Source organism: Malania oleifera, chromosome 5 (genome assembly GCF_029873635.1).
Source record: "Malania oleifera isolate guangnan ecotype guangnan chromosome 5, ASM2987363v1, whole genome shotgun sequence".
Lineage (NCBI taxonomy): Eukaryota > Viridiplantae > Streptophyta > Magnoliopsida > Santalales > Ximeniaceae > Malania > Malania oleifera.
Window position 1 is genome coordinate 94,386,814 of NC_080421.1, and position 23,009 is coordinate 94,409,822.

General features: G+C 34.3%; 1 protein-coding gene across 4 annotated transcripts; it reads right to left on the reverse strand.

Annotated features, from left to right (window-relative positions):
- Positions 1 to 4,929: 4,929 nt before the first annotated feature.
- Positions 4,930 to 22,146, reverse strand: LOC131156530 (auxin response factor 4-like). Of its 4 annotated transcripts, XM_058110296.1 has the most exons (17): positions 22,018 to 22,110; positions 21,883 to 21,920; positions 16,943 to 17,908; positions 10,115 to 10,169; positions 9,411 to 9,529; positions 9,181 to 9,276; positions 9,034 to 9,090; positions 8,771 to 8,926; positions 8,558 to 8,642; positions 7,952 to 8,042; positions 7,589 to 7,753; positions 7,321 to 7,440; positions 6,927 to 7,002; positions 6,640 to 6,817; positions 5,901 to 6,529; positions 5,360 to 5,550; positions 4,930 to 5,203 (listed from the first exon to the last, which is right to left on the reverse strand). In XM_058110296.1, exons 3-17 carry the CDS (start codon positions 17,105 to 17,107, stop codon positions 5,119 to 5,121), a joined length of 2,268 nt encoding a protein of 755 aa, XP_057966279.1. In that variant the 5' UTR covers positions 17,108 to 17,908; positions 21,883 to 21,920; positions 22,018 to 22,110; the 3' UTR covers positions 4,930 to 5,118. The 4 variants fall into 4 exon arrangements, with proteins under 4 accessions (XP_057966279.1, XP_057966280.1, XP_057966282.1 ...); XM_058110297.1 differs by having other exon boundaries at positions 21,883 to 22,146; XM_058110299.1 differs by lacking the exons at positions 16,943 to 17,908; positions 21,883 to 21,920; positions 22,018 to 22,110 and adding an exon at positions 10,541 to 11,099.
- Positions 22,147 to 23,009: the final 863 nt, after the last annotated feature.

Consider the following 23,009-nt stretch of genomic DNA (forward strand, 5'->3'; position numbering starts at 1 on the left):
ACAATTTTTATAGAGTATGAGTTTAAATGTTTGTGTGGCCTGAGTAGATTTTCATGTGATGAAGAATTTATATAGCTTTTATAATATGTCATACTATATTGAATGCACAGATATAGACAATATATACAGATTAAATAGTTTTTCCCAGTATATGAGGTTATACAGAATATACAGACATAGATATATATATTCAGAGAGATTATACAGAGAAATATACATGCATATACAACTCTTATACGAATAGTTTCATAAAACATATATATATATATACATATACATGTATACAGTCCCAGATCAGTATATATTTTACAACTTTATACAGAACAGTATATACAGTGTTATAGCATATCATGTTTCCTATTACCATAACATACAAAGTATACAGACAGAGTATATAGACAGAGTATACAGACAGATATACAAAGGTAGCATCAAGATACTACAGATATAGTATACATAGATTACAGTATTTACAGTACAGAAAGATAACGTTATGATAATTTTGGAAACATGATGAAAACAGTAAAAGAGTATATATGTAAATATGTATATAGTATCACCCTAAGGAAAGATTACAGACAAATACAGATAGAGAATACAGAGCACGGTACCGTTTCCATATACAGATAGAGTGCAACCACATATCTCAGATAGTGTGTGGGTACCGTCAGCCGTGCTCGGAAAGTATGCAGCTCCCTAGTTCATTGGGCGGAGGGGGCCAGTTTGACGAGTTAGTAGCCGGTCTCAAGCCTAGGAGTGGATGCAGTTTGGCTGGACTGAGGTAGTGTAGAGTATATTGACTTATCTGGAGGGCCAACCAGATTAAGTCCCGCCTACGGGCCGCACAACCCTGTCATGAGGGTTCAAATCATGACATACAAAGTCTCAAGGATAAAGCACAGTTATGTATATGTATATAGTTTTACAGTATATGATGAGTATAGTATGATATTAGCAATATGAAAAGTAGAAAACATAGATGATACAGTTATATTTTAAATTGTGAAAAGAAAGATATGTTTTACATATTATTTATTGCATTACAGTTCAGTTGCTATTTCAAAAAGTGTTCTTAACTTAGTTGTCACACACTAGTAATAGCATATTTCCCCTTACTGAGCGTCAACTCACCCCATTACTTTAACATTTTTCATGTGAGCCAGTTAGGCAAGCAGATCAGGCTCGCAGATGAGAGTATTTTGATTACCCTGGTTATAGAGTAAGTTTTTGATAGAGTTGTGTATATTTTTGAGTAGATGATGCTGGAGGGGTATTTTTGTATGGCTATGGTCTGTATATACTGGATTATGGTATTGTATAGTATATATGTGAATGGTTGTATGATTTGTCTTTCCACTGCTTAGGTATGGATGTAGATACACAGATATATATATATATATATAAATGGTAAGAATTTTGAGGATGTCACAATTGCTCTCTTTACCCAGACCAAGTGTGCTCCAATGAGCAAGGTCCTGGATGAAACACAAGTTACCAAAGAAAATAAGGCAACACTGAATAGATTTAGCAAGTTGACTAACTGATATGAGAATAAAACTAAACAATGGAACACAAAGAACATTATATAAGATGAGGTTTTCATTAATTTTGACAGTCCCAATATGTGTGACTAAGGCTACCTCGCCATTTGGCAAATTCACATGAGAATTCAATGTAGCAATTATGGTGCTGAAATAAGATATAGAATGTACCATGTGGTCAGTAGCACCTGTGTCTAGAACCCACTTAGCAGATTCAAAACAGGTTTTATTAACTAGTTTGGCTAAAAAAAGTGAATAAGTTAAATTTGGACTGAAAGGAAGATTAGAAACAATTCCAAACATGGTTTCAAGGTAATTATTAGGGGTTTTAGGATAAGATGTAGTGGCTGACACATTAGTAGTAGCAGTAACACCAGCAGATGAACACATATCAGTAGCTCCAGAAACCAAACTAGTCAATCCATTACCAGTACTCACATTAGCTACAAGATGATTTTTACTAGAGTTACATCCAGCATTGAGGAATGTCAATAATTTCTCACACTGAGCTTTAGAAATAGGACATTGAATCGAAACATTCTCAGGTGTTGTTCCAGAATTGCAAATAACCAGATTAGCACTTGGTCTTCCTTTGGGTTTATATCCTGGTGGATAACCATGTAATTTGTAACATTTATCAATCGTATGTCCAAGCATATTGCAGTGAATGCATAAAAGTCTCTCCCTTTTATTATTTCCTTTGTTCCAAGTAGAATTACCAGAGTTACTTCCCTTCGAATTTCCATACATTGCCACTGAATCAGGCTTTGTAGTGTAAAATCCTCCATGTACTACATTCCTGTGAGACTCTTCTTGAAGAACCAAGGCATAAATCTTGCTAATCGAAGGAAAAGGCTCCTGTATCAGAATTTGAGTCCTTATATTCTCAAAATTCTCATTCAAACCCATAAAAAATCTCATAGCATAAGTCTTGTCGTAAGAAACATTTAAAGCTTTGATGGCTCCACATGTACACTTTGGTAATGGCTCCAAATTTAGCAATTGATCCCATAGTTTCTTGAATCTTGTATAATACTCAATAATCTGTCATCTAGTTTTGAGAAATGGCAGAAATCTCCTTCTGAAGATTGTAGATCTTGGGACCACTACCCTGTGAAAAAAGTTTTTACAATTCAAGCCACATCTCTCTGGCAGTTTGACAGTACATCATGCTACTTGAGACATCAACATGCATGGAATTGATCATCCATGAAATCACCATTGTGTTGCAGCTTAACCAATCTTCATAAAGAGGAGATTCTAGACTTGGCTCAGCGTTTTTGCCATTAATGAAACCTAACTTCCTTTTTGTAGTGAGAGCTAATATCATAGCCCTTGACCAAGAGTAATAATTCTTCATTCCAAGCAGTGGTTGTGTAACCAAGATATTACCTGGATTTTCATTTGAATTGAGAAAATATAGATTTGGAGAACTGGTCTCAGTGGTCGGTAGAGTAATATGATTTTTTTGATCATTTGATTCGGAGGATGCCATGGATGATGCTCCAAAACTTGATTGAAAATTCAAGCAGAAAATGAAAAGAAATTAGCTAGGAAATCATTGATTTTGTGCTAGCCCAAACTCTGAACCGTAGCTCTGATACCATGTAAAAAACTGAATGCTCTCTCTGATTTTATTGAATCAAGAATTGAGCAAAATACTGCAATGACACCTGATTGAATACATACCAACTATTTATATACAAGAGCTGGCAAAATAAAATAGAAAACAAAAATAGATTCCCACTCTTTTGGAGGGAAAAATAGTTACAAGCTTATTCTACAGCTACTTATGGTTACAAGAGTTATATAACAACCTCATCTCCTCAAGCCACATGTTAGCAAAAACTTCATCACTCGTGTTTTGTTCTTGGATTATATTTTTGCCCTTCACTGCACTGATATCTCCAGCATTAATTTTTAACTTGTCAAATTTAACAGGTACATTTGCAACACTAGGTCCAAACCTAGTGTTTCATGCAAGAATCTAATATGTGGAGGTGTGCTATTAATATGTTTAAGAGAAATTACTTTGAGACAATGTGGAGGTGAAACAAATTAGGACTAAAAAGCAAGCATATAGATTTCAAACTTTAGAAAGCAACTTGTTATGAGTCCTCGAGCTGTTGAAGGGGGAATGTTGATAGACAACTAACTCCCTCTCTCTAGATTTTTTCTCACTAGAATTCTCTATGCTCTTCCCATTTTATTTTATTTTATTTTATTTTTAAAGAAAGGCGGCACCTCCATTTATTTATTTATTGATAACCCCTTACTTTGGCGGAGGAATACCGTGGTTACATGACAATCAATGGGAGATAACAAAAGACAACACGTTAAAAATCTCCCAAAAAACAACACCAACATCTAGTAGAAAACCGGGATACAAGACCAAACAAAACAAAACAAACCTCACGCAACAAAACAAAACAAAAGATAAACAACATAAAGCATAAGCTAAAACCAAAAGGAAATCAGCTAAATATACCTCATATAAGTCGTACCCATCTTCTCCAATTTATATAAGTCATTACTAACTCTAGGGAGTTGACTACTATTTGTAAACAAACTATTCCTCCCCATAGCACCTTGTCGAGTCAAGACATCTGCCACTTTATTCCCTTCTCTATACCAATGATTTATCAAAAAATTTATGTTCTTCCCATTTATACATTCTTTACATTAAGACATCCACAAAGAAATAATATTGCCACATTGTGGAAGAAACGAAAAACTGGAAGCCTATTGCTTTGTTCACCTGCAATGGTTATAAATAGAAACAAAGGTCCTCCTCTAATGTGTAATATATACTAAGTGCTTATGATTGAGGGCATGAAATGTGAGTGATATCTATGTTTGAAGTGAAATAAAATTATGTGTGTAGGGTGTAGCAGGTATGAGCATTGGTGTTGGGTACCAAATTAAAGTGTGGGTAAAGGCTATATATACAAGTTTCTACTACATTAATACTTTTTTTTTTTCCTTCTATTAGGTCTACCACTTGCAATTTTCAACATCTTTTGCTCACCATGCCCCTACTAGGATACTTTGTTAGGGTTTTACCCAACTTTCCATGTTGCTTTCTGTTTGTAAGTCAAGGAGGCATGGCCTTTTGCCCTTGAGAGGTTTCATATTCCATCTTGCACTGGTGTGCCTAGTACTTGAAGTCCATGTGGATTGATTGGTAAAGGTCATACGAATGATGAAATAGTGGCAAATAAGGGAAAATTCTATGCCATTTACATATTCAGGTCAATTGCCCTTTGGTTGGGATAGGCTCCAACAATAACCTTTTCAAACAAACTTATCAAAACAAATTATCACTTTCAATAGTACCACAAAAAGAAAAAAAAAAGATAAAAAAAGAGAGACAAATCTTCCTCCAAGATAACATGCAACTCTATCAACATGCATAGACACAACAGACATACGATACAACTTCATTAACATACGTGCATAGACATTGAATATCAATTATCATTCTCTATTTCTCTCTCTTACACGCATATGTTTGTATGACACTTCATGCAGCTAGTTGGCAAAATTGATATGCTTAACATAGAGAGAAATCACAGGGCTACAGCTTCATTATGCTTGGAGTCTGTTTGTGAGTTTCTTCTTTTGGATAGATTAGTATCTTGCGCACCATGGCCCGAAATTCCCTGTGGATGATGACACAGTGAGACTAAATTAGTGATGTTCGATATTTAGATCCATGATAGATTAAATGCTGAAGAAGGTCTCGGGAAAAAAAGAAAGAAAAAAAAACATGCACACACACACAAACATACTTCTGTTGAAATCATATTGTACTTAACTGCCAAGGGTAGCTTCCAATCAGCATCATGTCCCCTTCATTATCCCTGTAGGTTACATGCCAACCACACCCCCCGTCGATCAATCCACCATTGAATTCAAACATCTTGTCAAGCTCACAAATGAGTTCATCGTACCCATTGAAGTGTGTGAGGTCAACTGACCTTCCAAGTGCTGTTCCATGCTTGAGCACCTGGAAGGGGAATAGTATACATCACAACTTTTTCAGCTAGAGCATTAGTAAGCAATCAACCATACTAGATTGATTGTATGCAAGGAATCCGTTTCAAAGAATTATGACTTCTAAATTCTAATTGCTGCGCATCTTCAAACAACCCTTAAATTCTAAAGAAAACGAATTATGAAAAGAGTTATAATTAAACCATATAACTTCAATGAGGCACCATTGTCTCAACCTCAAAAACAAGTATGTGCCTCTTTTAGGAATTTGAGGAATGTTAATTTTTTTTCCCTGTAATATAAATGATAAATCTTCTTTGAAGTTGATTTCACATGAAACATAAATAAAATTCATCAATTTACCTTTGTGCAACTACGATTAGCGATGCAACAACAGTCCTCGCATTGCTTCTCTGGCAGGATGCTTGTGCCCTTTGATGGTTCTGAAACCTGTCTAGCTTCAGACATTATACTTGACTGAGACGTTAGGGGAATTGAACTAACATTATGCAGCTCACTATTGGCTTCAAATTGTGGTGAAGGGAGCTCAACCTGACTGTCATATATATTCACTCCAAAAAGTTTGTATTTGTCACAGCCAGGTTGAGCTCTATCTCCATCCTTCTCTCCAGAAGCCCTCCATTCCAGATACTCAGAATTAAAATTTGCAGCCAATGCACTTCTGCATACTCCAACAATATCATCCATTCCATAGGAGGTAAATATTGGGGACCAGGGACCAGCGAGTCCCATTCTGTCTGGATTTTTGCTGGAACACTGATAAAGGGGAGCATGAATTGGGAATGGCAGCTGATCATTCCCCACTCCCATCTGCATGTGACTCCAATTGGAACTTGGTGTAGGAGCTTCATGCGGTTTTAGTGGTGCTTCCAATGTACCCAACTCATGAGTGTCTGAGGCCGCGATTTCGTGACCATGTAAGACCCCTGAGTTATCCTGAGATCTATACCGCACTGAACTCTTCAATAATCCTGGTAATGAGAACAAAGGATTTTTGATCGGTTAGAGCATAATAGAAAATGATAGTGCATCATTCAAAATAGACAAAGAAATTATCAAGGAAATGAATCTCAGTACTAACCATCTCTGGCCATGGGAGAAAACCTTGAAGCTGATGGTTTAAGTGGACGGGGCTTTTTTGGTTGCGGTAGAATGGAAGTATGATTCTTGTTCTTGTTGGTAAATTCAATAGGCTCAACCTCCCAGGGGGAAATCCTTTCTGGGCGTACAGGTGCATCTGATTTGTCGTCCCACTGCACCTGAAAGGAGACAAAAAATAGTTTGAATGGAATGGATGAGTAAACAGAAAATATACCATGGAGTACACTTGAAGGGTCAGAAGACATTTTATGGCTTAAAGTTTGTTACCTTAAGACATCTCCACTCTGAACCAGGCCACCTAATGTGATCAATATCTTCAATACCAACAACAGTTCCAACATATCTGTTTAATACAATGACTAAGATTAGTATGAATAATAAGAGATAAGAAATGCAACAATAAATTCTTTTCCCAGAAAATATTATATCAATCCTAGCATTGCATATTAAACCCTTTAATCATTCCTCAAGTCCACCAGATAGTTTGGCTCAGACAAGTCACTTGGTTCTATGATTGGTGCAGACAAGAACGACAAATATATAACCACCAAAAAAGTTTTAGCCGCAGCATAGCTTGGCTCAGACAAGTCACTTGGTTCTATGATTGGTGCATACAAGAACGACAAATATATAACCACCAAAAAAGTTTTAGCCACAGCACCTCTGTTCTTTACTTTCTTCACCTTCAAATGCCATCCTGAATCTTGTCCCGACTGAAAAGTAATTTTCCGCAGCCTTTATGAATTTAGAACAAGGAATTATGAATTCAGATGGACATGTCCTGCAGAAGATGAACTTTAGTTCTTAGCATAGAGTATGACATGGATATGAAACATTGAACAATTAAACACTTGAAGTTAATTGTTGTTAAAACCATATTAGCTTTCTTTCATTTGATGATGCCTAAACATTAAGCATCAACATCTTACCAAGGACGGTAATACACAGTAAACATGGATCTAGCAGAGATGGCATAAACAGCACTGGCAAGTATGCCATGCTGCATGCTTTGACCAGATAGGAGAGCTGTGGGTGCACTGTTGTATAGTTCTGTTACATGACGAATCCCAACACGGAGTTCTTCATTTTCCCCTCTGCAATATAAAGAATCGTAACCATTAAGGGAGCAACTGATTATGCAACGCACTGAAGAGAGCCAATGTTACATGAATTCTATCTTCTAAAACTCTATATGGTCAATCCAGCACTCCTATCTGATGGAGAGAGAGAGAGAGAGAGAGAGAGAGAGAGAGAGAGAGAGAGAGAGAGAGAGAGAGAGAGAGAGAGAGAACCTAATGAAAATACAAGCATCCCCAGCGACAAGCTTCTTTGAAGTTACAAATGTGCTCCATCCACTAGTGAGCAGGTGTCGCTTTGGTTGACCTACATTTATTATGGATTACTTAGATGAGGGTATTTAAGCCTAAAAGAACCCAAAATAATGGGTTAAGAAAGCAAAAGCATGTGAAAATTTGATAATGGAACTAGAAAATAGTTGATAGAAGGTAGAACAAATAGAAGTTGAATGGCACACATTAGCTAGGTCTGCCTGTCCTGATATTCAATTTGGAATACCCATTGTGTTTAAAGATCAGAATTAGTCCTCTTTCTTTTGTTTCATTGGAACACAGAATGAGTCTACGTCTGTTTAATGTCCTTCATCCCATAATGGCAGTTTAGGATTTTCAAACCAGGAAAAAAAAGACATCATTTATCATGGTGATTATGGGGATATATGTATCACACCAACAATTGGGACAGCAGACTGAACCGATCTCTATGACACATCCAAACATCCATTATTTCTTTCAGAGAGATGCAAAGGAAGTACCAATAATGATGTTTAAACTATTTAAAAGCCTTTAAGTTTTAGAATGTCCAAGGAAAGTTGAAGATACCGCGATATATATGGCGAAAGCGCCATTCAAACCCATGTAAATCTGTTGCCACCAATTCCTGCACTGGGGGTTGTTGGGACATGTCCTGCAACAGGAAGCCATGCAATAAAATAAAGTGGCTGCTTCTCAAGATTTAATGATAAAAACCCATAGAATTACTATTTCTGGTTCATGCTTCAAAACATAATCTTCAGAAATAAATATACACCATACCAGAGGGGGAAGGCATTCATCTGCTTGTCTTTTTGGAACAGAAAATCCACCGTGCGAGCTTGTATCAGATGGAGTGAGTATTTTGGTGAAGAAGCTTGAACGAATCGGCTGAGGCTGAGGTCTTGGAGTTTCATTCTCCTCATCTGACTCTTCTAGCTGCAGGAAACCAAAGCATTCGCTTCAGTATTGAATGACTGCCTTAAGTTACCAGAGCAATTGGACATTTGGACCTCATGTAAATGCCAGAGGATACAGGAACTAACCTTGTCCACAGGAAGCAGCATAATTTGTGCATAGACCTCATCTGAGTATGTCTCAGCCTACAAATACATAATCAACAACTTCCCAATCTTCGTATGCTATCATGACAATAAATCAACAAAGCACGTGGGCAAACAGAGATACTGTACCTCGAGGAGCACATTGACCACTTTGCAGAGGATCTTAGGAGATAAATTGTAAATTGGCATCTCCGTCATAGAATCTTGGTTTGCGTATGCTTCCAACTATAGCAGATAATCGACCACAATCCAATGGCATGAACCACAGAAAGAGTGCATTAATTTCACTTGGGATGGGAAAAAACAAGAGAAACAAAAACCAATGGCATGGAGATAAGATTAAGAGGGGAGAATAGAACCTGCTCCATGTGACCTTGAGGGAAGTAGAAAACCTTCTCCCCTATACGCGGAACACTGACAAGAGGGCCTGCGCATGCATGCCATAGCGCAGTATACAGTTGATCTTCTTCCTTCTCAGCTGAAATCATAACATGTATAAATGGTCGAGAACCAACTAGTACATTTTTCCTCAACAGCAGTACTACCCATTTCCATGTGCTATATATATGATCACTCTCGAACTAAAACCCACACCTTCCCTGTCAAACTGCTTGCAATGGAAAATCTGAATCGAGCAACTCGGTTAAAGAATTTTAATTGAATGACCAATTCAAAAGTTCGTGAGATGGACAATGACCTCGACACATCCCAGAAGTCACCATACTTTCCAGCATGAACCTCTCGTCCAGAAAATATGTACGTATAAGCATGAAGATGACAGGAATAAGAAGACTAAACGGAACATCAATCACTGTATCTCTATATGCACGTGAGTATTTCTCTCCCATTATATATATATATATATATATATATATATATATATATATAATTTTCTAAAAATTATTTCATATAATAAGGAAAGCTAGCTTCATGAGAGAGAACTCTCAGCTAGCATGGAAATAGGAGGTTGGAGATGGACATTGTTGATCTGATTGCAAACTCTAGGCATTGAATAAAGCTATATAAATAAATATGGAAGGACAGAGAGAAAAGAAATGCTTACAAGGAGCTGTAGTTGCATTGGCATTTCTGCTCCCGTTCAGCATCCAACAGAAGGCCTGCCACCAAACAAATCAAATTTCTCATTTGAATGACCTCTGCTCATGTATAACTGATCAGTACTCTTGCCATGCAATTTTTAATCTAAACTCAAAGAACAGCACACACATTCTCTCTCTCTCTCTCTCTCTCTCTCTCTCTCTCTCTCTCTCTCTCTCACCTTCATTTTCAGAGATCAAATATGGAAGCTAGCTGCAGGAGCAGTCAGAAGTACTATATATGGAAATTTAGCAAAGATGGCGGCGGCGTATATATTTATATGGAATGGTTAAGACACTTAGTATACGCAGCTGGGGGTACTGTTAATCAACGTCAGGTCCTAAAAGCCAATGATCACACTTAATTGAAAATTTTCTAGTAATGATATTACCCAAATAAACAAATCCCACGGAATTTGACAATCCCCCAACACCTTCCCCTTATTGGATTCAAGTTCCCAAACACAGCCTTTTAACTTTCACCTCTCTCTCTCTCTCTCTCTCTCTCTCTCTCTCTCTCTCTCTCTCTCTCCCCTACCCACTTTCTCACCAAAGCTCAAAACAATATAGAACAGTAGATGGGAAAGGAGAGAAAGCTTCAGAGAACACAGGTGAAGAACAAACACCCCTCAATGCGGTATTTATACACCTCTCCCTCTCTCCCCACCCCCAACTCCCTTCACGCCACACCTCCCACCTTCACTAACACAAAAGAACTCTCTCTCCCTCTTCTTTGTTTGTTTCTCTATCTCTTCCTGCTTTTCTATCTTTAACGCCTGTTTATGCGTTGTGTTTGTGCGTACTGTACACCTGCAACGCTGCTCCTGCTCGACCAGTCGCTGCCTCTTCTATACCGTCCACTCTACTCTCTCTTCCTCTCCCTCTCCCTCTCGGCGATGTTTGCTACTTTGCGCCGATGAAATCGATGCACCCATGAAGCGCTCTTTTATGAGCGATTCATCGCCGATGTTAATATTAAGTATTAATTCTCTTTTATTATGCCCGTCACCGCTTTTCTTAATTTTTCAATTAATGCTGTCTAACCCAAAAAAAGGGAAGGAAAAAAAAAAAAGAATTTCTTTCAATGTTCACTGGGAAAAGTTAGAGTCACCGTCTACCGTGGATACTTTGGGTGACAGCCTTGTTGCTCGCCGTTGATCATGCTTGATCACAGACTTGATGGTGATGAAGGGCGGCTCGGTGACTGTGAGGACTGCCTGAATTTAATGATCTATTAAGAATGTACTGGGGCGGACTATATTTCCTTATTAATTAGGAATTTTGACTTTTAAGCCAATGAGAAACTGACTCGTGTTAATGAATTCAGTTCACTGGAACACTACCTTTTTTTTTATTTTTTTAAAGTTTAATTAATGCTAATAGAGTAGGCCGGTCCTTTGAGAACATTAATGCTTCTTGGGTTTGTAGGGTAGGGGCCCTAACGAGGGGCAATCAAGACGCTCTTGTACATGCAGCTACGTGTAGGTAAAGAAGAGGGCATTGGTGGGTTTTGTTGCAGCAAGTCCGAGAGAGGAAGGAGTACAGGCATTCAGCATCGTACCTAGGGTTTGGGTTCAGCATCGTACCTAGGGTTTGGGTCCTTCATAGGAAAGGGTTTGCTTATCAACAGTCAATGGGAGCAAGATCCTTGTAGGGCTTCCCTTGGTCATGGTTGCATTTTTGCCTTTTAACTTCGAACAAAGTCTAGAATTAAGCTGGGTAATTGTAATTTTTAATTGATTGATTGATTAGGTTCAAGAGATGATGAGAAATGAATAAACAAATCATCATTAACTTCATATTTAATATACAAATATGTTGATTATTTGTGTAAAATAAATAAATAGATTTTTTTTTATGTTATCTTCAACAGTTAAATTGCACTAAAAACATGTGTTATATATATTTTTCAGTAAAAATAATAGTTTTATCATAAAAATTGTATGCATACTGGTTACACTAATTTGATTTTCATATATTAGTTCAATAAGTTTGACCATATATTTATCTATTTTTTTCAATCAAATCAAATTTTCTATGTTAAATTAATTTGATAGTTAATCTAATTCATTGTCCAATCTAATTTTTCAAGTTAGTGGGTCTGCTTAAAAGTTAAAATTACAAAATATTGCCCATGTAAATGAAGAGTGAATTTACTTTGCATCTCATTCTATTAAGAGCAAATTCTCCGATCTTTCTTTATGTTTTTATGTTTTTTTGTTTTTTTGTTTTTTTTTTTTTTTGTTTTTTTGGGTCTCATGCATTCGTAGTTGACAAATTGTCGTTAATGTGTTGTATATTAAGAAAGAAAAAAGTGAATAAATGAACTTAACCAACTTTTGAACAAAATAGAGGTCATGAAAACAATAATAATGACTTAAAATAAGTGTGTAATAGATGTTAAAATTAATAATACTAAAAATCTCATAATGTCGGTGGCCCTTCCACTTGTGAAATTAGTATTCAATTCTAACTTTCAATACTTCTTGTAGTGTAATCCACTAGTTTATATAAATGGAGGTTGGTCCTCTTGATGGACCAAATAATTTCTCCCACCTTTTCCCAACTCTCTTTAAAAATAGATACAAGTTAAACTTAAGAAGCTATAATTTTATGGCCTTTTAAACTTATATTAAATGTTTTTTGGTAGCGTGTGAGATCTATTTATAATCCAAGCAATTAATAGAGGTCAATGGATATATTAGAGCACAAAATTTCCATATTTAAAAACAACAACGACAACAATCCTTAAGTCCTACTACGTGGGGTTGGTTACATGAATTATTTTTTACTAATTCACTCTATCGAAAATATTATCCTCTACTAAACTAAAAGTTATTAAATCCTTTTTTCATTACCTCATTTTAAGTTATTTTAGACTTACCCTTACCCTTTTTATGTCAAAAATAATAACCAACTCACTGCTCACAGGTGCACTACTAGGTCTATATTTTAAATGGCCAAGTCATCTAAGTCGGCTCTCCCTTATCTTTTCTTCACCATTTACTATGTCTACTTCATTGTATATATGCTTATTTCTAAATTTATCATTTAAGGTTATACCACTTATCCACCTTAACATTTGTATTTCAAAAAAAAATTTGGTACATGATATATGTTTATTTCCAACATTGTTAGATTACCACTTTACCTAAAAGTTTAAACTGTTAGGTTGTGGGCCAACAATGTATATCAAGCTTTAACACGTGGAGAGATAAACACATGATAAATAACACTCATAATAAGGAATGCAATATTTTTTTTTTTAAATTACGGCCAACAAGATTGGAACTCAGCACCTCCTGGTAACCAGCTCTAATACCATGTTAGATTATCACTTCACCTAAAAGTTTAAGCTGTTAGGTTGTGGACCAACAATGTATATCAAGTTTTAACAAACATTCTAAATCATAAAGCATAGTTGGCCTTATAATCGTCTTATAGAACTTTTTTTAAAAATTTTAAAGGTATTCTATGGTCACACAATACATTTGATGCACTCCCCTATTTCATCCAACCTACTTTAACTCTACGTTTTACATCCTCTTCCATTTCCCCTTTCATTTGCATAATAGATCCAAGATAGTGAAGAATACAAGTATTATTAATTTCTTAATTATCAATTTTAATCTTCTCTCCACTACAAATCCTTACATATTACTGAAATTGTATATATCATATATTATGTTTTGTTTCTACTTATTCTAAAACTTTTAAACTCTAAAAGCAGTTTTCCATAGTTATAACTTAAATTCCACTCCACTCCTGCCATCATCAATCAAGACTATCATCTGAAAATAACATACACCAGGGGATATCATTTTGGGTATTCTTAATAAGTTCATCAATCACTAAAGTAAAAAGATACGAACTCAAAGTAGAACATTAACTTACACCAACTGTGATTGGAAAATCTCTAAATTCTCCTCCTAAAGTCCTAATGCGAATCACTCTATCATGCATATCCTTATTTACCTCAGTATATCTACTGTATACCATTTTCTTTTCTAAGACCCACCAAAGAACTTCCCTATGTACTCATAGGTTTTCTTTAGGTAAAAAAAAAACCATATGCAAGTCTCTTTCTTTTCCCTAAATTTTTCTATTAATCTTCTTAAAAAATAAATTGCTTTTATTGTAGATCTTTCAAGCATATAATCAAATTGATTCTCTCAAAAGCCTTGTTTCTAGTCTTACTATTGTTCATTGTATGACTCACAATCTTAATTCCACAATAGTTAATACAGTTTTGAATATTGCCTTTGTTTGTATAATAGTATTAATGTGTTTTTCCTCCAATATTCTTCTGGCATTTTCTTGATTTTTAAAATAGTGTTGAATAGATTAGTTAACCATATACTTTTTATCTCCTAAACATTTTTAAACTTTAGTTGGTATGTTATTTGGTCCTATAGATTTTTCACTTTTCATCTTTTTAAAGTCATCTTAACTTTAATGACTCTAATTTTACGAATATATATATCTTATTTTAGTCTTTTACTCATTTTGTCACTTTCAAGTTTAAGCTTTCATTTTGATTTTTGTTAAACAACTTATCAAAATATTTTTGCCACCTCTCTTTTAATTATGTCTTCTTCTTTAATTAAGACATTAATATTCTCATCCTTTATGCATTTTACATTATCTAAATCTTTACATTTTTTTTTTAGTTCTAGCAAGTATATAAATGCCTTTTTCTCCTTCTTTTGCATTTAGTCTAGTATATAGAGTATTATAAGCTCTATGTTTAGTTCACTAATGACCTTTTTTTTTTTTGTTGCAATTTTTTCTTACCTCTTTATACTTTTCAAAGTTTTCTATATTTCTACAACTTTGCCTTGTTTTTTATACTCTTTTTAAATAGCCTTTTGGACTTATTGAACCCATCACTAACTTTCTTTACTATGTGAATATCTTTCTCTGTACTCACTTAAAGTCTCTTTTAGTGTCTTTACAAGACATTTTAAAAACCCTCAAATAATTTGTATAAAAACCTTCATTGTCAATTTAATGACAACAATCATTTTTATCATCGTATATTAACTTTTTAAATTGCTAAAAGCACAACTATATATTTGTTTTTGAATTACTTTTAAAGATGGAATATGTGGTTTAGCTCATATACAATGACTTATTGAGTACAAATACATTAAAATTATTTTTAATATATTTAAAACTAATGAAATTTTAGCTTAATAATTTTAATGTATTTTTAATAGATTTGTTTATATCTTCCAATTGTAAACAATCACATCACTCTTTTAAAAAATATTTGTACTGAATAATTTATTCCCAGTTTGATTTCTTCTTCTTGTTTTCTTTAAATATTCCCATAAAAATTAATAAAAAAAAACCAAATGCAAATAATTTGAGAAACAATAAAAATGTATGCTGTCATTAAACCAATGACAGATTTGATATGAACTATTTTGGCTCTTTAAAACATATTAATTACATTGTCTATTGCATCTATTTAACACTAATAATTGCAATGCATTACATGAATATATTATAAAATACAAAAACATATTTAATAAAAATTATATAGTCATAATTAGTGTTTCTTTTCTTTCCAAGAGATTCTAAAGGTTAGAGTTTTATACTTTTATGATACAGATCTTAGGTTCTAACTTTGAGAGATCCTTAGGAATGGGTGGTGGGAGAAATTATTCATCATCTTACCTATTTAAGTAAGCCAATGAGTCCTACTACATGAAATCTATAGTTTTATCAATAGGAAAATATGTATTTTGAGAGATGGCAATGAGATGCTTGGACGAGTAATTATATTGATAAATAAAAAATCTAGGTTTATTGGCTTATATAACTTTGGTTCTAATTGTTTAGGTAAGCATTGTCCCAATAGATCCTCAACTCTAGACTATCTTTATGATGATATATTAATAAAGGGCTAGAACTATTCAAGTTGGCCTCGTTGGAGTGTTCTTATTATGAAAAGAACCTTTCCCTTCTTTTTTTTTGTTATTATGATAGAAATTTACTTTTTGTTTACAACTTAGTAAAAAATTATATCATTGGTGTTTACGAATATACATTGAAAACTTTGTGAAATTCACCAGCATTTGTTCCAAAAGCATATTAAAAGCATATCCTTTTCATCTTCCCAATCTTATAAAATTGAGTTTCCCAAATTACAAATATTAGGTCATATGCCAATAGACAAATGGACTCACACACATACATTCTATTTCTGATCCTTCTCCTTTCCTAACAGATAACCATTTGTTTCCATCATTTTAAACATTAAATATTAATTTCCTTCAATTCAATTCCTCCACCTCAAATCCCCTAAAAAATAATGGTTTGTTAGGTGCCTTATATCGAGACATCGATGAATAAGATGAGCACATGAACAATGAGGCTAAAGATAATATTCTAATATAGGTTTGATAGTTAAAGTTGGTCACCGAGATGTGGTTTTTTCGACACTAGAAATTGGTCAAGCTTAAGCAATTTCCTCATATTAATCACAATTGAACAGAAGAACACAATAAAAACTTGTGGTGTGAAGGACCAAGAGTGTGAAGAAGGAACTAGAGAAGTTGTGCTTGTAATTGGTTACGTGATGATTAAATTGGGACTAGCTTCTTGTGTTTTTGTGTAAGGCAGCTGTCCCATGATGACTATCACATAAAATGAATGGAAAAGGTGAGTAAGGATCTTGTTGAGAAATCATGTTCTTGAAACTTGAGTTCCCTTTGCTTTTTCCTTTTTTTTTTGTAGAAATTCATTTTTCTAGCAAAAAGTGGTAGATGTTTTCATGCATTACTAACCTCCATTAAGCCAAAGAAGAACAAGCTTTTTCTGGGAAAAAGTGGTAGCAGCTTTTGTGAGCCAACAGAAGCGAGCTTGACCTTGTTGCTCATAATAATAACATACATGCTTGGAAGCTGTGAGAACAACATCAAAGAAAGACTTGTGGAGGGCAGTCCCTCCATGTAAGATTTGGAACGCTCCAATCACAACATACCACTTTAGCATTTGGACCATATAAGTAAGGAGGCATTTGGTAAAATTAAGTGTTAAGTGTTAAACACCAAATTTAAACATGATTTTGTGAGCCAATTCTACGTTGAACTTGAACCAGTCATTAAATTTAAAGTTTGAATTATCTTTAACTATTTGGTATTGAATATATAAACATGTGTTGTTTTTCAATTTTAACCATCATAATGATTTGGAACACAGATATTTGATAAAATCAATAAGCAATTGCATAAGCTAAAGTTTTTAGCTTAACATAACTAATATTCTCTTGCCATACATTTAAACAATAATTATAAATAAAAATATAATTTATTGTTGTACCAAAATAAAATTTATTACTCTAATTTTAATCACTTGAGTATTGATTTTATTTTTGTCATTGTCATTTTTTATAAGGGACAAAATTAGAAAAGAGACCTCTGAATTTGAATCAGACATGCTTCAATATCTCATTCTATTAGATGAATTTTAAGAAAAAAATTGAAGTTGCCACCAAATACTTTGATGTTTAACGGGTTCAATTCTTCAATGAATTAGTTCAGAGATAACTTCTATTCAAAGGTCATTCAAATCAAACAAATGGCCCCTAAATGGTATCGGTTGGTGTTAATTCTAATGATGTGGATCTTGCATCACTTTAGTGGGTCCAAACAATAATGTAATATCTTGTGATTGAAGAGACATGGGGGACCCCTCTTTACAAGTCTTTCCCTTAACATCAATTGTCATGACTGATTCTTATCCTCTCAAACCTGCAAAACAAGTTTCCCAAATTACAAATACTAGACTAAAAATTGACACACAGACTTACAGACAATCCATTTATTATGCTTCTTCTCCCTTCCTAAGTAATTTCCATTTGCCTTCATCTTTTTAACATTAATTTAATTCCTTTAATTCAATTCCTCCACCTTAACTTGCAAACCCCCCCCCCCCCCAACCAAAAAAGAAAAGTTCATCAATCTCCTAATGCTAAGGCGCTAATAAATATTTAGTTGAGCACAAAAATGGTGAGGATGACAAGAGTGGAGATTTGGGAGTTAAATTTTATCATCGATGTTGCTTTGCCAACACATATTCGCTGGAAATATGCCAAGCTCAAGTTCTGTCATTTATCTTCATCACTATGTGAATGTTATGATGCCATAGAGAATTGTAAGTTAAAGGAACACGAATTTGAAGAGGGAAGTACAGAACTTGTTTTTGGAATTGGTTCTATAATCGATGGTTAGGATTGGACTATCTCATTGTGTCTTAGCGTAAGATGGTTGTCTTAACATGACTATGACATAAAAGTTATGAAGAAGGGGAAAGATTCTTCTTTTCTAACCAATATTCATTTCTTTCCATCTTGTTTGGCTTTAGTTCAATTTCCTATAATTCAATTCCTTCATTTCAAACCCCCATCTCCCAATAGAAAGGTTTATCAGCTGCCTTATGCTTTAAGACACTGATAAAGATTAAGTTGCACACACATATGGTGAGGATGAAGACAATGGAGATTTGATAGTTTAAGTTTGTCGTTGTTGTGGCTTTTTGACACACAATTCATTTGAAATATGCCAAACTCAAGTTGTGTCTTTAATATATATGTATTGTTGCATGAGTATGAGAATGCCATAGAGAATTGTGAAGTGAAGGAATAAGAGTTTGAAGAGGGAAGCAGAATAGTTGTGCTTGGAATTCGCTTATGTGATTAATGGTTAGATTGGGACTACATAAGATGACTTTCCTAGACCACCGTGACCATCACATAAAAATGATGGGAATGTTATCTAGGAAGCAATCATGTTAAAAAAATTGAGTTTTAAATCTTGAGTTTTGCATGGAAATTTAATTTTCTAGGGAAAAGTGTTACCAAACCTTTTGCAACACTGACCTCCATTGAGCCAAAGAAGAAAAGGCTTCTCTAAGAAAAAGGTGACAACTACTATGAGATTGTACAATAAAGATCATCCTTGTTGCTCAATATTAATAGTAATTGATATACCTAGAAAATTTTAATGAGTTCATTAGTGGTTGCTCTAAATATTTGGACCATAAATTGACACACACATGGATTCACACACACACACACACACACACAATATTTATAATTCTTTTTCTCCCTTCCTAACCACCAACCATTTCCTTCAAAAACTCCCCCTAATAAATAATGGTTTAGTAGATGCCTTATGTTGAGAGACCAACAAAGATTGAGCCAAGCACTCAAGTAGTGAGGCTAAAGAGAAAGCAGATTTGGTAGTTGAAGTTTGCCATTGACGTGGCTTTGCCAACACACATGTTGTCTAGAATAGATGCCAAGTTCAATTCGTATCCTTTATCTTTGTCACTACATAAGTGTGGAAGTGCTATAGATAATTTTGAAGTTAAGGAATAGGAGTTTGCAAAGAGAAGCAAAGAAATTGCTTTTGGAATAGGTTCCATGATCAATGGTTAGATTTGGACTATCCCATTTGGTCTTAGCATAAGATGACTATTCAACCATGTCTACAGCATAAAAGTTGTGGTGAAGATAGGGAAGGGATTTTGTTGAGAAATAAAGTTCTTAAAACTTTAGGATCCTTCTGTTTTGTCTAGAAATATATTTTTTGAGGTTAAAAATGGTAACATCTTTTGTGTAGCATTGACCTCCATTGAACGAAAGAATAAGAGGTTTTTTTCTTTTTGGAAAAATTGGTAGTATCTTTTGATAACCAATAGAAGACATCTCAGCCTTGTTGCTTATTAAAGGTAAAGTATATACTTGGAAAATTGTGAGAAATTCATCAATGGTTGTCCTAGAAGTGTCTTGATATTTTTCTTCCCAAGCTTACAAATGTAAGTTTCCCAAATTATAAATATTGCCCCATAAATTGACATAGACATGGACTCACACACTCCATTTATGATGTTTCTTCTCCCTTCCCAACTAAGAGCCATTTGTTCCTATGTTTTATAACATTAGCTTTTTTAATTTCTTTCAATTGGTTCCTACCATATGTAAGATGACTATCCTTCTCTGACCATGGCATCAAAGCAATGGCAAAGATGACGAGGGATCTTGTTGAGAAATTAAGTTTCTAAAACTTGATTTCCCTTTTTTTGTGTAGAAATTTATTTTTCTATGGAAAAGTGGTACCAAATTTTTTTTCAAAACTGACCTTCATTGAACCACAAAAAAGAACCTTTTCTAGGAAAAACTGGTAGCGACTTGTATGAGTCAGTAGAAGAGAAATTTATCTTGTTGCTCAATCATGGTAACATAAATTCTTAGAATGAGAACGTCATCTCTGTGGTCATCCTAGAACTATCTTCCCAATTTTAAAAATTTAAGTTTCCCAATTACAAATATTGGTCATAAGTCAGCGCATACATGGATTCACAGACAAACAATTTATGATGCTTCTTCCCATTTCAAACCAACAACCTTCTATTCCCATCTTTGTTAATGACATTAATTTAATTTTCTTTAATTCAATTCCTTTGCCATAAATCCCTCTAAAAAATGAATGGTTTATTAGCCACATTATGTTAAGGTGTCGATGAAGATTGAGTTAGGAAGATAAATGGCTAGGCTAAAGAGAATGGAGATTTTCCATTTGAGATTTGACACACCAATTTGACTATGCCAACATATATTAGCTGGAAATGTACCAAGCTTTAGTTGTATCTTCCATCTTCGCCACTATGTGAGTGTGAGAAAGCCATACAGAATTGTGAAGTGAAGGAACAAGATTTCAAAGAGGAAAGCAAAGAGACAATGTCTGTAGTTGGTTATATAATCTATAGTTAGGCTAGTACCATTGGTTCTTAGCATAAGGTATAGTTATCTTACCACAATAGCCAAGATGGAGAGTGATCCTATTAAAACTTGAGTTCCTTGAGCTTCCTAGATCAACTCACTAGTTAGTAAAGTTCATTTGTGCGTACGTGAGAAAAACCCAGTAATGAATAGATATATAAATTATCAGGTGAAGAAAAGTCATGGTAGCTTTTGTGTAATATTGACCTCCATATATATATGTTCCTCGAAAATATCGGTATCAACTTTTGTGAGCTAGTAGAAGAACGTTTGGCCTAACTGCTCATTAATAATTGTTAGAGAATTCATCCTCAAAACCTAAGCGTCAAGGAGAGAGAGTTAAGAGAATCTTATACTGACTTTTGAACTACTCACAGAGACGTTGTGAGACTGGACGCACAGTAATACTCCCCCTTGAGCTCATGGGGGAAATGAGACAAGAAAAGCCCATAGCGGGAAATGAGGCGAGGAGAAGTCCAACCCACGGAGGAGCAAAACAGTCTAAGGCCCAATTCTGATACCATGTTAGAGAATTTATCCTCAAAACTTAGGTGTCAAGGAGAGAGAGTTAAGAAAATCTTATATTGGCGTTGGAACTGCTCACAGAAACGATGTGAGACTAAATGCATACTTATAATAATGCTAGATATGCCAAGAAAACATAAGCACTTCACCGGTAGTTTTCCTAGAGACATTTTGATTTTTTATCTTCCTAACCTTATGAAATTAAGTTTCCTAACTTGCAAATATTAGATCCAAGCCGGTATGCATATGGGCTCACACAGAACCCATTAATGATGCTTTTTTCCCCTTTATATTCAATAATTATTTGTTTCCATCTTTTTAATAATAATTTGATTTCTTCCAATTCAATTCCTCCAACTCAAACGTGTCTACCCAAAAATAAATTAATTAATTAAAATAAATAAATAAAGGGTTTACCAGTCGCCTCATGCTGAGTTGATGAAGATTGAGCCTAGCTAAGATATTAACAATGAGGATGAAGAGAATGAAGCTTCAGAAGTTGAATTTTGCCACCGATATGACTCTACCGACTAATATTGGCTAGAAACATACCAACTTTGAGTTGTATCCTGCATCTTCATCGCCGAGCAAATGCAAGAACGCCATAGAGAATCATCAAGTGATAGAACAAGAGTTTCGGGAGGGAAGCAAAGATATTATGCTTGGAACTTGTTCTGTGATGGTTAGGTTGAGTCTATCTCATGGATCTTAGAGTAATGTGGTTGCCCCACCACGACCATGATACGACAAGAAATATGGTACCAATCCTATTAAGAAATAGAGTTTTTAAAAGTTGAATTCCCTCTTTATTTTCCGTAAATATTTATTTTACCATTTGAGCAAAAGTTCAAGTGTCAAGAACCTAAAATATTGCCTTGTTATAGAAAATTTTCAATGCTAAATTCTCCATTTTGAAAATATTTTCACAGGTGCTTTTTTTGGAAAAAATATTTAATTATAAATATTATTGTGTGAAGAAATTCTACTAAGCTGTATGAGTGTGCAGACTATGGAGGGACATGACCTCCACTTAGTACCCTACAAAACCAAGTGACATTAACGCGGACCGACTAATCTACTAAGAAAAAATTTTAAAACAAAAAAAAAAAAAAAAAAACAAACAAAATGATTACTATAGAGGCTTATGGAGCACCTTATGTGTCAAATTTTCATTGGCTTAAATGTCAAGTTTTCTTTAAAGTTAAGAGAGAAAATAGACTAACTCATTTCATTCTTAATTAATCGGGGACACACCTTACATGCAATCGAACCAAAAAACTATTGTATGTGTTCTAACGCAAAAAGAAGAAAAAAAGAATTGTATATCTTTTTCGTGATTAGATGGAAACAATTATAATAAGTTTTAAATTTGAAAGACGATAATAGATTTATTTAAATTTTTAAAATTAATTTATTAAAATATAATTTACTCATTGATTTTTTTTTAAGGGAAAATTGTATATTTTGAGGGAAATTAAAGGAATTTTATGAAAAGACACTTAAAATAGGAGGAAGAACATCATAAAAGTCATAAATATTTTTTA

What these genes read in the sequence shown, in the direction of transcription:
- LOC131156530 (XM_058110297.1), bottom strand. Translation starts at nt 17,107, where the DNA reads ATGGAGGGACTGCCCTCCACAAGTCTTTCTTTGATGTTGTTCTCACAG. An exon ending in ATGAATGCCTTCCCCCTCTG is followed by an intron (nt 8,643 to 8,770) that starts GTATGGTGTATA and finishes TTCCTGTTGCAG; the next exon opens with GACATGTCCCAACAACCCCC. An exon ending in GAAGAAAGTAAAGAACAGAG is followed by an intron (nt 7,003 to 7,320) that starts GTGCTGTGGCTA and finishes TGTATTAAACAG; the next exon opens with ATATGTTGGAACTGTTGTTG.